Source organism: Suricata suricatta, chromosome 10, assembly GCF_006229205.1.
Source record: "Suricata suricatta isolate VVHF042 chromosome 10, meerkat_22Aug2017_6uvM2_HiC, whole genome shotgun sequence".
In the NCBI taxonomy this organism is placed as follows: Eukaryota; Metazoa; Chordata; class Mammalia; order Carnivora; family Herpestidae; genus Suricata; species Suricata suricatta.
In genome coordinates this window covers 81042162-81055501 of record NC_043709.1, presented here as the reverse complement: position 1 = coordinate 81055501, position 13340 = coordinate 81042162, and the positions used below count along the sequence as shown (strand labels likewise).

Below are 13340 nucleotides of genomic sequence, written 5' to 3'. Positions count from 1 at the left end.
TCATACTAATTCAATTAATTTGAACTGTTAAAGATTAAATAGCAGAAGTGATCATAAATTTATCATTATCACTCTCATTTCTCATAAAGATGCTATTAGCTGTAAATAATTGGGGAAACATCACTTACATATCTTAAAAATCTATTTTTAAAGTATTATTTAAACAGTTCACAAGATTTTCAAGGTTTTAGATTGCCATGTAGAAAGCACCTACCACCCGATGGGGGTGTGAATTAAGTGGGTAAAGAAAAGGGGAACACATTTATCTATTCAGCATTTTTTTGTGCTAGACAGCATGCTATGATCTTTACATTAATATTTAATCTTCAACCCAATCCTATTAAGTGAAGTAATACAATCATCATTTGACCATTGATATAATGAAGCTCAAGAAGGCTAAGTAACTTGCCTCAGGTAAATAAACGGCAGGTCTGTGATTCAAACTCCAGCTGGCTGACTTCCTAACATAGGTTTTATCCAAGTATACCATGCTATTATGCAAAAGACATATGCCTGGTCATCATGATGTGACTCCCAATGTCTTTTGACCTACAGTAGCACCCATGGGAATACCTTGGATTCTTCTTGAGGTTTGCCCACACATACAGAGTAACATTTTCATCTTGAATGACTTTTTCCATATTTCCACTGTCCAGATCTACTAATGTACTAGCTTGCTGTAACAGAAGAAAAAAACATTATAAAAGATTAGAAGCCTCATAAATTATGCAACTTACAGGAGTCATTTCATCACTTAGAAGTTAGATTCCCTTCATTACTTGAAAGAGTAATTTGGGCAAAAGTATCAAACTAACAAAAAACTGTTTTAAAAAATTCTCTGAATAATACAAATGAACTTACTTAATTAAATGTGCTTCACCTTTGCACTGTTTCTCTTACCGTGTCTAAGGATTAAAATTGCTCCCGAATTCCCAGGATTACTGTTATGTTACCCTTTTTGATTTTAGCATTATCATAACTTTTCATTTTAACTATACACATGCTTCTTTATCTGTACCTTATTAAAATGTAGATCATGCTACTGCAAAAGTTAGCTCATTTCTGAACATTATCAAGTTTAGAAAATACAATATCCTGTTTATTAAATCCGAATCAGTCATGTTTCATTAGTCCAACACTTGATGTCTAACATTAAATGCACAATTTAAGCATGTTCTTAAGGATGTTTAACAAACTAATAGAGCTTGATGCATATTAGCTCTCTTAAATGCCTCAAATAAGTCAATATTGTTTTTAGTTGCCATATTGTAAAACCTTAGAAGTACTGGAGATTGAAAATACTGTTAATTTTTAAAAAGTAATTGATCCCCCACAGTTCTTCCCCCGTGACATTGAACTTTTGTTTCCTCATAATACTGTTTAACTTGCTCTTCTATTCCCTTTATTTTTTGTAATTTTTTTTTTGGAAGTTAGGTGTAGGTAGGTTTAATTATTTTTGGCAAGAAGGCACTGGAAGTTATGCTGTGTTCTTCATGTTGCATCCTATCAGGAGCTCTATGATGTCCCACTATTAACATTGTGGACTTGATCACTTGGTTAAGGTGTTACATACCCATATTCTCCCAGTTACAAAGTACACTTTTCCCCAATCAAGAAGTAATCTGTGGCCTAATACTTTGGTACTATGAGAATCATGGGTTCTTCAACAACGTTTCACCTAATTATCTAGGTGAAAATGATCCTTATCATTTATTACAATTGGGAATTGAAAAATGGCAACTTTCTAACTGACAATTCCTTCTACATTTATAAGATGGCATTCTTCTATAAAGAACTCTTCTTTCCCCTTAACCCACTGTCCCCCATCCTTTTTGGAGTATCACTTTAGACCCATGGATTTTTCTTTACTCAATGTGTTATAATCAATTATGACTGTTCTTTTGGATATTCAAATTATTCCAAATTTGACCAGTGAGAGCCCCTTTGTATCCCTTTGGATACAACTCCAAAAGTCTCTGAGTATTTATTTGCTTTCTATCTAGCACAAGATAACTCAAAACTCATCTTTCACTTTCCTTGCTCCAGACCTGGAATTGGCTGTTTACCCCAGTTAGACTTGGTTCCATTTTAAGGATGAAAAAGAAATCTGGTTCATATGGATATTTCCACTTCAAATTTAACATTACAGTATTTCTTTCCTAATCTGCTTTTCTTTTACATATTGTATTTTTTCTCTTAAACTAATCTAGATTACTAATAATTATAATATACTTCCTTGCTTTTCCAAAATTATAATATGAATATTACTAACAATAAATTTAGTGAGGTTTAAGCCTTCTTTGCAGTTCTTTTTGTAATTAGAACATATGCTACAAACACTATTCAGAGGACTGTGTTCTAGACCAAAATAAACCAAAATACCCCAAAACAAGGTGTCACCTTAGGCTGTTTTCTGATTTAAAGAACAAAAGTAAAACAAAAACAGCTAGAGAAGACATTCATGGGATATTAGCCCAAATTTAAATATGGACTGGATATTAGAGTATGGAATTATTTTTAAAGTAGAATAATGATTTTACAGTTACTTGGATATTATCATTAGTAACAAGATATTTGGGAAAAATACCAATAATTATAATCTTTATCAACTGATTTATCTAGAATAGTGACCATCTAATATATTATGCTTTATGAATTTATTTTCATAGTGATCCTACCAAACCTTAGCAAGTATAAGAAAAAAACTGGACTTTAACTACATTGATAATGGTTTTTTTTCCTTAGAAATATTTACGGTTGGGGGCACCTGGGTGGCTCAGTAGGTTGGGTGTCTGACTCTTGGTTTCAGCTCAGGTCATCATCTCACAGCTCATGGGTTCAAGTCCTGCATCACAGAGTGGAGCCTGCTTAGGGTTTCCCTCTTCCTCTCTCTTTGCCCCTCCCCACTTTCTCTCTCTCTCAAAAAATAAATAAAAAATTTAAAAACAAGAAATGTTTATGGTTGTTACATCTGGATAAATATATGTGCCTTATATTATTCTACTTACTTTTCCATTGCCTTTTAATTTAAAAAATACCGGATTTTTTATTATACAGCATAAAGTTTTTCTCTTAAACTAATCTAGATTACTAATAATTATAAAATAATTGGGTAAAATTATCACACTTACTCTGAGAAGTATTTCTGTGGCTGTGTTAAACTTAAGATGAAGGAGCTCCTGCAGTTCTAGAATTGATCCTTGGTATTGTTTTATAGTTTTATCTTCCAGGCCGTATGATGGCATTTGCAATAAAAGTAATCTCAATTTCTCAATTAACTATAAAGTAAAAACATAAAGTAAAAATTTACTATAAAAATAAATTCCCTCTCCTTAACTTCTGACAAATGTTCTATCACTTTAGAAATGACAAACACATCATATCATCAGTAAAACATTTAAAAATCCCTTTATTGTATTACTTAAAATCATGGAAAAACAAAAATATTTCTTCCCGATAGTCCATTATAAGAATTCTTAACTGTTGGCATGTTAATAGGGAGGCACAGTTTGGATACTGAAGACAATGAACAACAGAAATAGTGATATGACAATAATGATGAGGAGGGGCACCTGGGTGGCTCAATCGGTTAGTGCCCAACTTTGGTTCACCATCTTACGGTTTGAGTTTGAGCCCGGTGTTGCGCTCTGCGCTGACAGCTAAGAGCCAGGAGCGTGCTTCGGATTCCGTGTCTCCCTCTCTCTTTGCCCCTCCCCCACTTGCCCTCTGTCTCTCCCCAAAATAAACAAACACCTAAAAAATTAAAAACAAGCAAACAATAATGAGGAGGAGAAGGAGAAGAAGGTGGAGGAGCAGACAGTTACTAATATATAGTGAATGTGAATGTTTACATAGGTGCCCAAGGCAGACCACCCCAAATGTACCACGATGGCATACTGATCATTTTGAATTAAAGCTGCTTGAGAAACAACCAGTGTAAAGACACTCGGACCCTCCTCTGTCTCCTGAGAGCAGGAAACAAATCTTCCATATGAAAAATACGATCCCTGTACTTATAGGTAAAAAGACCCCTTTATCATCAGAGATAGGAACTTTAAAGTCAAGAAAACTGTAGAAATAAACCTCGTTACTTTTTTTTTTTACTGATCTACCACCTCAGACCAAACTCCACTTAGAATTCTTTATTAATGAAAGCTCACAAACACCTATTTTCCTTATCTTGTAAATTTCTCACAAATCTATTCTCTTTATCTAAAATGTATAAAAACTGCCTCCCTCGGTCATTTCTTTGGGTCTCAATTTCATTAATGGGTCTCCATGTGCATGTAATAAAATTCTGGGGTTTTTTTTCTATTAATCTGTCTCGTGTGAATTGAATTCTCAGTCCAGCTGGAAGATTTTAAAGGATAGAAGAATTTCCCCTCTTACACTTCCTTTGTGCCAGGAACTGTTCTAAATGTTTATGTTTTAATTCATTCTATCATCATACCTCTATGAGGTAGATACTGTTATTCTGCCTATTTTTTATTAAAACAATTTTTTTACATTTACTTATTTTTGAGAGACAGAGTGACACAGTCCACAGATGAGGGAGGGGCAGAGAGAGAGGGAAACACAGAATCTGAAGAAGACTCCAGGCTCTGAGCGGTCAGCACAGAGCCTGACATGGGGCTCGAACCCATGAACCATGAGATCATGACCTGAGCTGAAGTCAGACGCTCAACAGACTGTCAAGTTGGTTTCCATATAACACCCAACAAGTGCCCTCCTCCATGCCTATCACTCATTTTCCCCTCTCCCCCACCCCCATTAATCCTCAGTTTGTTCTCAGTATTTAAGAGTCTCTTCTGGTTTGCCTCCCTCCTCCTTAACTATTTTGCCCCTATGCCTATTTTTATAGATAAGGAAACTGAGGCAGTCTGATTCTACCAGTAAGGAGTTTAGAAGACTCCATTCCTTCCCAATAGCAAGTACAAACCTCAAGAGACTGAAAAATCAACAACTCTTCTTTGACCAACAAGAAAGGAGGAGGCTGGGCAAACGCCTGACCTCAAGACTGGAAAGACCTATAAGTGAATAGAGGGAGTTAGCTTACCCCAGTACATTCAGGAACAAAAGCCACTGCAGACACCAGTGCCAGATAAGGACATCTGAACTGCAAATGACAAATTACTGGAGGCTTAGTGTGGACAACTCTTGAGAGTGAAAAACTCCAGGAGAACACAGTCATGGAAGGAGGAGAGCCCACAATACTGAGATTTACCCCCACAGGCTCCACCAGGTTCTCACAATAAATATGGGAGTAGGATCCCTTCCTATTTCCGGCAGAGGGAAGAGAAAAGGAACGGTTTTGAAATACACCAGAGTACTCTGTCCTTAACAAGGCCTGATTTTAGGTGAAACTGATTAACTGGAGCCTAATCTCTGGTAGTTTTATCATGGCCTCACTCCCCCTGGGGGAAGGAATAGACAACTCCAGCTAGCCCTAGCCATCCCCTCCCACCTGAGAGGAATTAAAAAAAAAATTAAAAACACTTGTGAAGTTCATCATGCAGAGACACAGGCTTATTAAAAGACCAAGACCTAACTGCAGGACTATAGGATTCTTCCCCTCCCCAACCCCACCTCGCAGCCATATTACTAAAGCCCTATTTCATACCACTCCCATTCACTCAATACATCATGTCCAGCTATCAGGAGATTACAAGTCATACCAAAAGGCAAAAACCACAATTTGAAGACAAAGCAAGCAATAGAACCACACATGGCAGGGATGTTGAATTATCAGACCAAGAATTTAAAACACCTATGATTGATATGCTAAGGGCTCTACTGGATAAAGCAGGCAGTAGGCACAAATACATGGGCAACGTAAGAACGCCTAAGGAAGAACCAGCTAGAAATGAATAAATGCCTTTGGTGGGCTTATTAGCAGACTGGACTCAGCAGAGGAAAGAATCTCTGGGCTACAGGACATATCAATAGAATCCTTGGCAACCAAAAGTCAAAGACAATAAAAACTGAAAAAAAAATTTTTTTTAATAGAACAAAATATCCAAGGACTGTGAGACAACTATAAAAAGTACAGCACACATATAATGGGAATACCAGAAGGAGAAGAGAGAGAGAAAAGAGCAGAAGAAATATTTGAAATAACAGAATTTCCCTAAATGAATGTCAGATGCCAAATGCTGACTGGTTCAGGAAGCTCAGAGAACGCCAAACGGGATAAATGCCCTAGAAAACTACACTTACACCATTTTCCAACTATAGACAATCAAAGATAAAAACTCTCGACAGAAGCCAGAGGCAAAAACACCTTACCTTTAAAGGAACAAAATGAAGAATTACATTTAACTTCCCAGAAACAATCTAATCAAGAAGAGAGTGGAGATACTTAAAGTGTGGGGAGAAACTGAAGCACAGCATGATCAAGGAGCAACAAATAAGTGGCAGGATTTAGGGGTTTTTTTTTTAGTATTTATTTTTGAGAGAGAGAGACAGAGCATGAGGAGAGGAGGGGCAGAGAGAGAAAGAGACACAGAATCCGAAGCAGGCTCCAGCCTCTGAGCTGTCAGCACAGAGCCCGATGTGGGGCTTGAACCCATGAATGTGAGATCTGACCTGAGCTGAAGTCAGACGTTTCACCGACAGAGCCACCCAGGCACCTGCGGATTTAGTTTTGAACAGTGACACAGACAGTACCTAGAAAATTTCTAAATTAAGGGAGACGGCATTGTGGTGTAGGGCAGTATGGACTTAAGCCCACATGCAGGGCTTCGATTCTAGCCACCTCTTACTGGCAGTGTGGACTTGGGCAAGTTATGTAACACCTTTGTGCCTTCATGCATCACTGTGCCTACTTCATTTGTAAAATGAGAATAATGGTGCCTAACTCCTAGGGTTATTATAAGAATTCAGCAAGTTACTATTTGTAAAGCCTGGAATGGTAAGTATTCTATAAGAGCTGGCCAAATAAATACATTTGGCAATTTGGAACTTGGTGTTTACCATGGGGTCACTGCTAACCAACTCTTTCTGTTCCTCAGGTGCTGCCTGCTTTAGTTTCCTGTTGCTATGATCATCCTCCTCTCCTGTCCACTATTTTATTTTACTTACCCTTTCCTCATTTTTCTCTTTCTTACTTCTACTGCTGTAAGTCACTCCCATAACAGGAAGATTTCACTGCCAGCTCGGCCACTAGTGAACTCCAGGGCCACTCCCCACTCTCTCCCGGCTACTGCAGAGCACTGGGTTCCTGGCATGGCAGCTGCAGAGAGGGTGTGCGACTGCAGGTACACTGCGCGATGAATCCCCTGGCGTCCCAATACCTCCCAGTGGGCATGAGGCTTGGCAGCCTTTGAAAGTCAGAGTAAGGCCCATCTAAAATCTCATAGGAGACTCTGAGCAAGTCACAGTTTCTCTCTTCATACGCAAAATGGATCTCATAAGCTATCCACATCAAATAAGCAAAGCATGTTATGAGCGTAACATCTTATAACAACATGTAGAAGTAAACCACAGTGATGAGAAGCACAAAACTGCAGTGAGGAACTGTAACAAAAAGCATTAGAGGGTAATAGGACCACAAGCAGTGAATTCTTTCTAGTTCCTACTATTATGTAAGTGTGCCTAGTTTGGGTTTCTTTCTATTCATCCTAATGGGATTTGTTGGGTTTCCTGATTCTGAGAGTTTGGATCTTTCCTCAATTCTGGAAAGATGTCAGTCATTTTCTCTTTGAATATTGTCATTCCCTCAGTCATCTGCAACTCCATCTGGTACTCCTTCCCGATGCATTTTAGCCCCTTTTACTCTACCATACATATCCATTAACTGCTCATTAATATTTTCCATCTCTTTATCTCTTTCTGTGTGCTATATTCTGGTAAATTCATCCAATACAACTTCTGATTCACTTGTGATTAAGAATTCTCAGTAGAGGGGCACCTGGATGTCTCAGTCAGTTGGGTATCCGACTTCGGCTCAGGTCATGATCTCACGGTTCGTGGGTTTGAGCCCCACATCAGGCTCTGTGCTGACAGCTCAGATCCTGTTTCAGATTTTGTGTCTCCCTTCTCTCTGCCCCTCCCCTGCTCATGCTCTGCCTCTATCTCAAAAATAAATGTTTAAAAAATTTAAAAAAAAAAGATTTCTCAGTAGAATTGATTTTTGTTTCCCTTCGCTAAGCTAAAGATGAGCCAAACAAGTTCTTATCATCTCCCTTTGCAGAGCAGGTATTTTCCCTATTATCCACAATAGCTTTTTGAGGCTCTCAGTCATTTAAGGAGTTTCTGATCCAACCTGCCACCTTGCATGTACCTTAGGCTTTGCTTCCCGATGGTCCTTTAAACCAATGCTAACCCAACACTTAACAGAAAAAGAAGTCTCTGGGAAAGTGGCATCTCTGGGAAGCCACTAATTTGAGACTTGACCATTTTTCTGAATTGTTTTATGGCCTCCAAGATTTTCCCTGACTTTCTTTGAAATGGGAAATGAATTTAAGTATCATTAAAACATTTTTTTAGCATTATAATGTGGTAGTTCCTCAGCATAGCCTATCCAATCTGTTTGCAGAAGAAGACGGTAGGATATTCTTTAAATGTTTATTTATTTTTTGAGAGAGAGAAAGACAGACAGACAAAGCATGAGCAGGAAAGAGGCAGAGACACACAGACAGACACACACACACACACACACACACACACACACACACACACACACACACACAGGATCCGAAGCAGGCTCCAGGCTCTAAGCTGTCAGCACAGAGCCTGATGCAGGGCTTGAACTCATAAACCTTGAGATCATGACCTGAGCTGAAGTCTGATCACTCAGCCGACTGAGCCACCCAGGCGCCCTGAAGGTAGGATATTCTTATTCATCTTTGTTCTTTTATGCCTAAAAGAGTAGGTGCCTCGCACATAGCTGACACAGAGAAGTATGTGTAGTGATTCACTGAATAGTGGAAAATTTCAACTTAAGATAAAATCACGCACTTTCCCAAGTTATCTACATAAATGGATGCAACTTGATTTTTCCCCCACATGGATTAGACACACGTAATATTTCATATTTATGTTATGTTGACATTATCTCAGGTGGCAAGGATAAAAAATAAAAATAGGAGTTGTAAAAATAAAAAAATAAAAAGGTTAACAAGTATTTTTCTCAACATCCAAACAAGCAGTAGTGTTCTTAATTGGCAAATACAAATATATATTTATTTAATTTACTTCTATTTGGGGGTCGATACCAGACAGTTTGTAACTCAAATAATTTTAAATTATAGAGTAATACTCCAGTACCTACATTTAGCACTAGTTTACTCTTTGCAATCACGTCCTCTAAAGTCTCATTTGTTTCCTCTTTCCACAAACTAATGAAAGTGTTAATTTCTGGGGCTATTGAAGGATCAGGACTCCCATCACATTGAATGTAGTGATTCCACTGTAGAATAAAAATATTGGGAGGGTCACAATGATGAAAATGCAAAGATTAAATAACTTTTAAAGGATCAGTTCTCATTACCTAGTTTTCCCAATTTAGGCAAAAAACACTATGACTTTAACGGCCTACTTGAAATATCTCTAAAATAAATTTTCTTCATCAAATAATTTATAAGTCTCAATAGTTCAAATAAATAGCAATTCTAGTAATTATCATATTTTTAAAACAGTATTTATGAGTTGGTTTTATTTTGCTTTCCTCTCTAATCATATAACTCTTATATTTATAAAAGCCAACACGGGCTAATTTCTACTTACCAAATTATTACTGTTTTTTTGTGGGTTTCTTTTCCAAATTATTACTACTTGTTAATCACCACTATCATTTTAGTATGAGCTCTTCCATTCATTTTGCAGTCTATGAAACATCTACACTTGTAATCATATTGTACTTACAAGTTTTTGCTTAAAATTATACTACAGTAACCTTTTGCCATAATATTACAATTTTTTTCTTCTCCTTATAAGAACCTTTATTGTTTCCAAAGTTACACTGTTTCAAGCAATGCTAGATTACCTTGGACTCAAAGTTTTCTATTTTAATTTAGAATAATTTTCTCACTATCGATTCCCCCAAATTAAATCAGAGTCAAAAGATACAAAAATTTCAAGAGTCTTATTATTGACAATAGTTTTCTACAAAGCTATGTGAATTTACTTTGCTATGTGCAATATGAGAGATTTGTCAAACTAGAGATGTTTTACAGACAAATTAAAAGTCTGGGGGGATTAAAAAGGTTATCAGAGTATAATTCCGTCTTGTGGCACACACACAAAAAATCAATCTTACCTGAGAAAGCCATCTAGTATCTTGTTTCAACTTCTCTGCTTCAGGAAAACACCCCTCTAATAAATAAAGCTCTTCAAGTTCTTCATTCCTCCTTTCTAGATCCTGTTGCACAGGGATAGACTCATTGGTCGGCTCTTTAATTTTAGCTGGCTCTTTAATTTTAGCTTTACGTTTCACATGTAGCATCTAAACTTTACTTGGCAAAATACTTAGTTTCAAAATGAGCACTAAAGTTAGTTTGAATGTAACTGGTATTTCCACAAGGTTTCCTCTGAAACTGTGGTGTGCAAGTTATCTGCAGACTCTTGGTGGGCCCCTGGACTCTTGAGGGGTCTGTGAGGTCAAATGTGTCTTCCTAATAATACTGAAGCAGTATTTGCCTCTTTTGCAGTGTATACATTTCTACTAATGGTGCAAAATGGTATAAAATTGCTGGAATCTCAGCACAAATCAAGGCATAAGCTATACTAGGGGTCATATTCTTTGGGGGGCTTGGGGTGGTAGCAAGTTTCACATAAGAATGACCTAAGGAAGTGAAAATTATTAATTTAATTAAATGTCAACCCTTCAGTATATGTCTTTTGACTGTTCTGTGTGATAAAATGCAAAGTATGCCTAACATGCTTCAGCTGCACATCAAAGAAGGCAGTCTTGAGAAATCGCTTGCAGGATTATTTGAGTAGTTTGGCAGACACTCTCAAAAATGAATGAACTGAGTATGTCACTTCCAGGAAAGATTTAAAAGTATTTGTTACCAATAATAAAATTCAAGCTTTCAAATAAAAATGCAAATTTTTAAAAAATTTCTATCTACCACTGTGAGCTTGGCATTTTCTTGGTCTTTAAAAACCTTTCTGATCTGATTAAAGAAGACATTCATCTATGTTATTTTTTATAAATACTAACAAAAATGTGTCAACATTTGGAAGGAAATAATGCAGTGAACCAAATTTTTCCAAGCAACCAAAGCACGGCATTTCAAAATCATACACGGCTACAAGATCAATTTAAAGTGTAAGAGAGATCAATGTTTTAGTATAACAGTAAGAAAACTTCAGATTCCATATTAAGAGACTATGGCTTACTGAGCTTTGGTATAGAATAAAAAAGAATATCCACAATTATCTGAAAGCCTATTACAATATTCCTCTTTTTCCAACTATGAATGTGTGTGAGGCCAGATTATCTTCAAACACTTTGATAAAAACAACACATTGTAACAGACAGAATACTGAAGTAGATATGAGAATCCAGTGGTCTTTTGTTAAGTCTAACATCAAAGAGACTTTAAAAATATAAATAATGCCACTTATTTCCCTAATTAAAAAAATATATAATGTGTGGTGATGTTAACTAGGCTTATTGGAATAATCATTTCATAATATATACAAATATTGAATGTTGTATACCTGAAACTAATACAATGTTATATGCCAATTATAACTCAATAATATATAATTATATGAAGTTTTTTCTTAAAATATGTTAATGTATTTACTTATTTTTATTAATGTTTATATAATATTTAATGTCTATTAATATGTCTTAAAATTTCTCAGTTTGAGTTTCTAATATGGTAAGTAGAGATATAACCTACATAAATAAATCTCCTTGTGGGGGGTCTTCAATTTTTAATAGTTATGAGGTTTGTCTTGAGATCAAAATGTTTCAGAACTACTGATCTTAAAAATTCTGGTAAAAAAGAGAAATAAAACTAAAATAGGAGAGGTAGAAGTTGAGTTTTGGAGGAGGGGGCCCCTGTTTATCTATAAAACAGATTGAGAAGAATAACTTAATGCTTGCAAGCAGGGGCTCTGAAGCAAGACTGCTCATGTCTATACCTTGGCTCTGCAACTTATTAACTGCCTACTTTCCCTGTTCCTCAATTTCCTTCTCTGTGAAATATGGGTAATAATTTCACTTCTTTATGGTAGGATTAAAGGAGTTAATACAGTTTATATAGGCCTAAATATTAGTGGTGGGTATGGGGGAGAATGACATTAAATGGCCAAACAGATCTGATAGCTACCAAGGTTGTCTTCATTAATAATTACTAATGTTTACATACTTTTGCTTCAAGTTGTTGCCATTTTTCTCTGTCAATCCGTTGTCTTTCAAGTCTTTCCATTTCTTCTTTTTCATGTTTCACACGGGCTTCCTCTAAAGAACCAAAATCAATTTTTTTCTCAAGATTAAATCAATCTAATTTTAAGACCTTAAAGTTACTTAAAATATTTTCAAGATATAATGATGGTGAAATATTTTTAGATCTTACAGCCTATATTATGTGGTAGAAATAAGACAAATGCTGAATTTCTTTCAAAAAAGTAACATGACTCAAATTTTCTGGCCAAAAAAATAGGCCATTTCTCTTCCCAAAAAAGTTTATAGCAATCCAATAATAATTTTAACCAATAAAAAAAAATGACAGAACTATCATGGGTAATTAAGGAGAGGTAAGATCTTCAGGAGATTTCCATAACTTTCTCATATCTACATCAGAAGCAATTACCATATTTTCTAAGTTTATTTACTTATTTTTAGAGAGAGAAAATACTCACACATGTAAGCAGGGGAGGGGCAGAGAGAGAGAGAGGGAGAGAGAGAATCCCAAGCAGGCTCCGTCCTGTCAGCTCAGAGCCCAACAGAGTCAGTTTCACAAATTGTGAGGTTGAAATCAAGAGTCAGATGCTTAACTGACTAAGCCACCCAGGCACCTCCAGAAAAATTAGCTTAATCTTCTCTTGCTTTCACTATTAAAAGCAAAAAATGAAAGATAGGTTGAAGAATATGAGATTAATATAATAAAACTTTCCCCAAATTCTAGATCTATATTCTTATCACAAGCTACCTAAAAAGGATTTAAAAATGATTGTATATAAAAAGAATCAACATGGAACCTGAGGACAGACTTTTAATACCTGAATTTGAATCCACACACGTTCTTTTAAAAAAAAAGTATTTGTTTGTTTGTTTGCTTATTTAGAGAGCACAAGCAGTGGATGGGCAGAGAGAGAGGAAGAGGGAGAACCTGAAGCAGGCTCCACCCTATATGTGGAGCTTGATCTGGGGCCCCATCCCA

The 13340-nt window shown here is 36.3% G+C and overlaps 1 protein-coding gene across 2 annotated transcripts in view; it reads right to left on the bottom strand.

Annotated features, from left to right (window-relative positions):
• The window catches only part of CASC1 (cancer susceptibility 1), a 45705-nt gene extending 33287 nt beyond the window's left edge, over window positions 1-12418 (bottom strand). Inside the window, exons 1-5 of one of the 2 annotated variants that reach the window (XM_029953648.1) lie at window positions 12327-12418; window positions 10259-10360; window positions 9272-9409; window positions 3132-3278; window positions 574-677 (exon numbers count right to left, since the gene is read on the bottom strand). In XM_029953648.1, coding sequence (XP_029809508.1) covers window positions 574-677; window positions 3132-3278; window positions 9272-9409; window positions 10259-10360; window positions 12327-12386 — 551 coding nt within the window. In that variant the 5' untranslated portion in view covers window positions 12387-12418. The remainder of the gene's footprint in view (window positions 1-573; window positions 678-3131; window positions 3279-9271; window positions 9410-10258; window positions 10361-12326) is intronic. The other variant, XM_029953647.1, reaches the window with a different exon arrangement.
• Window positions 12419-13340: the final 922 nt, after the last annotated feature.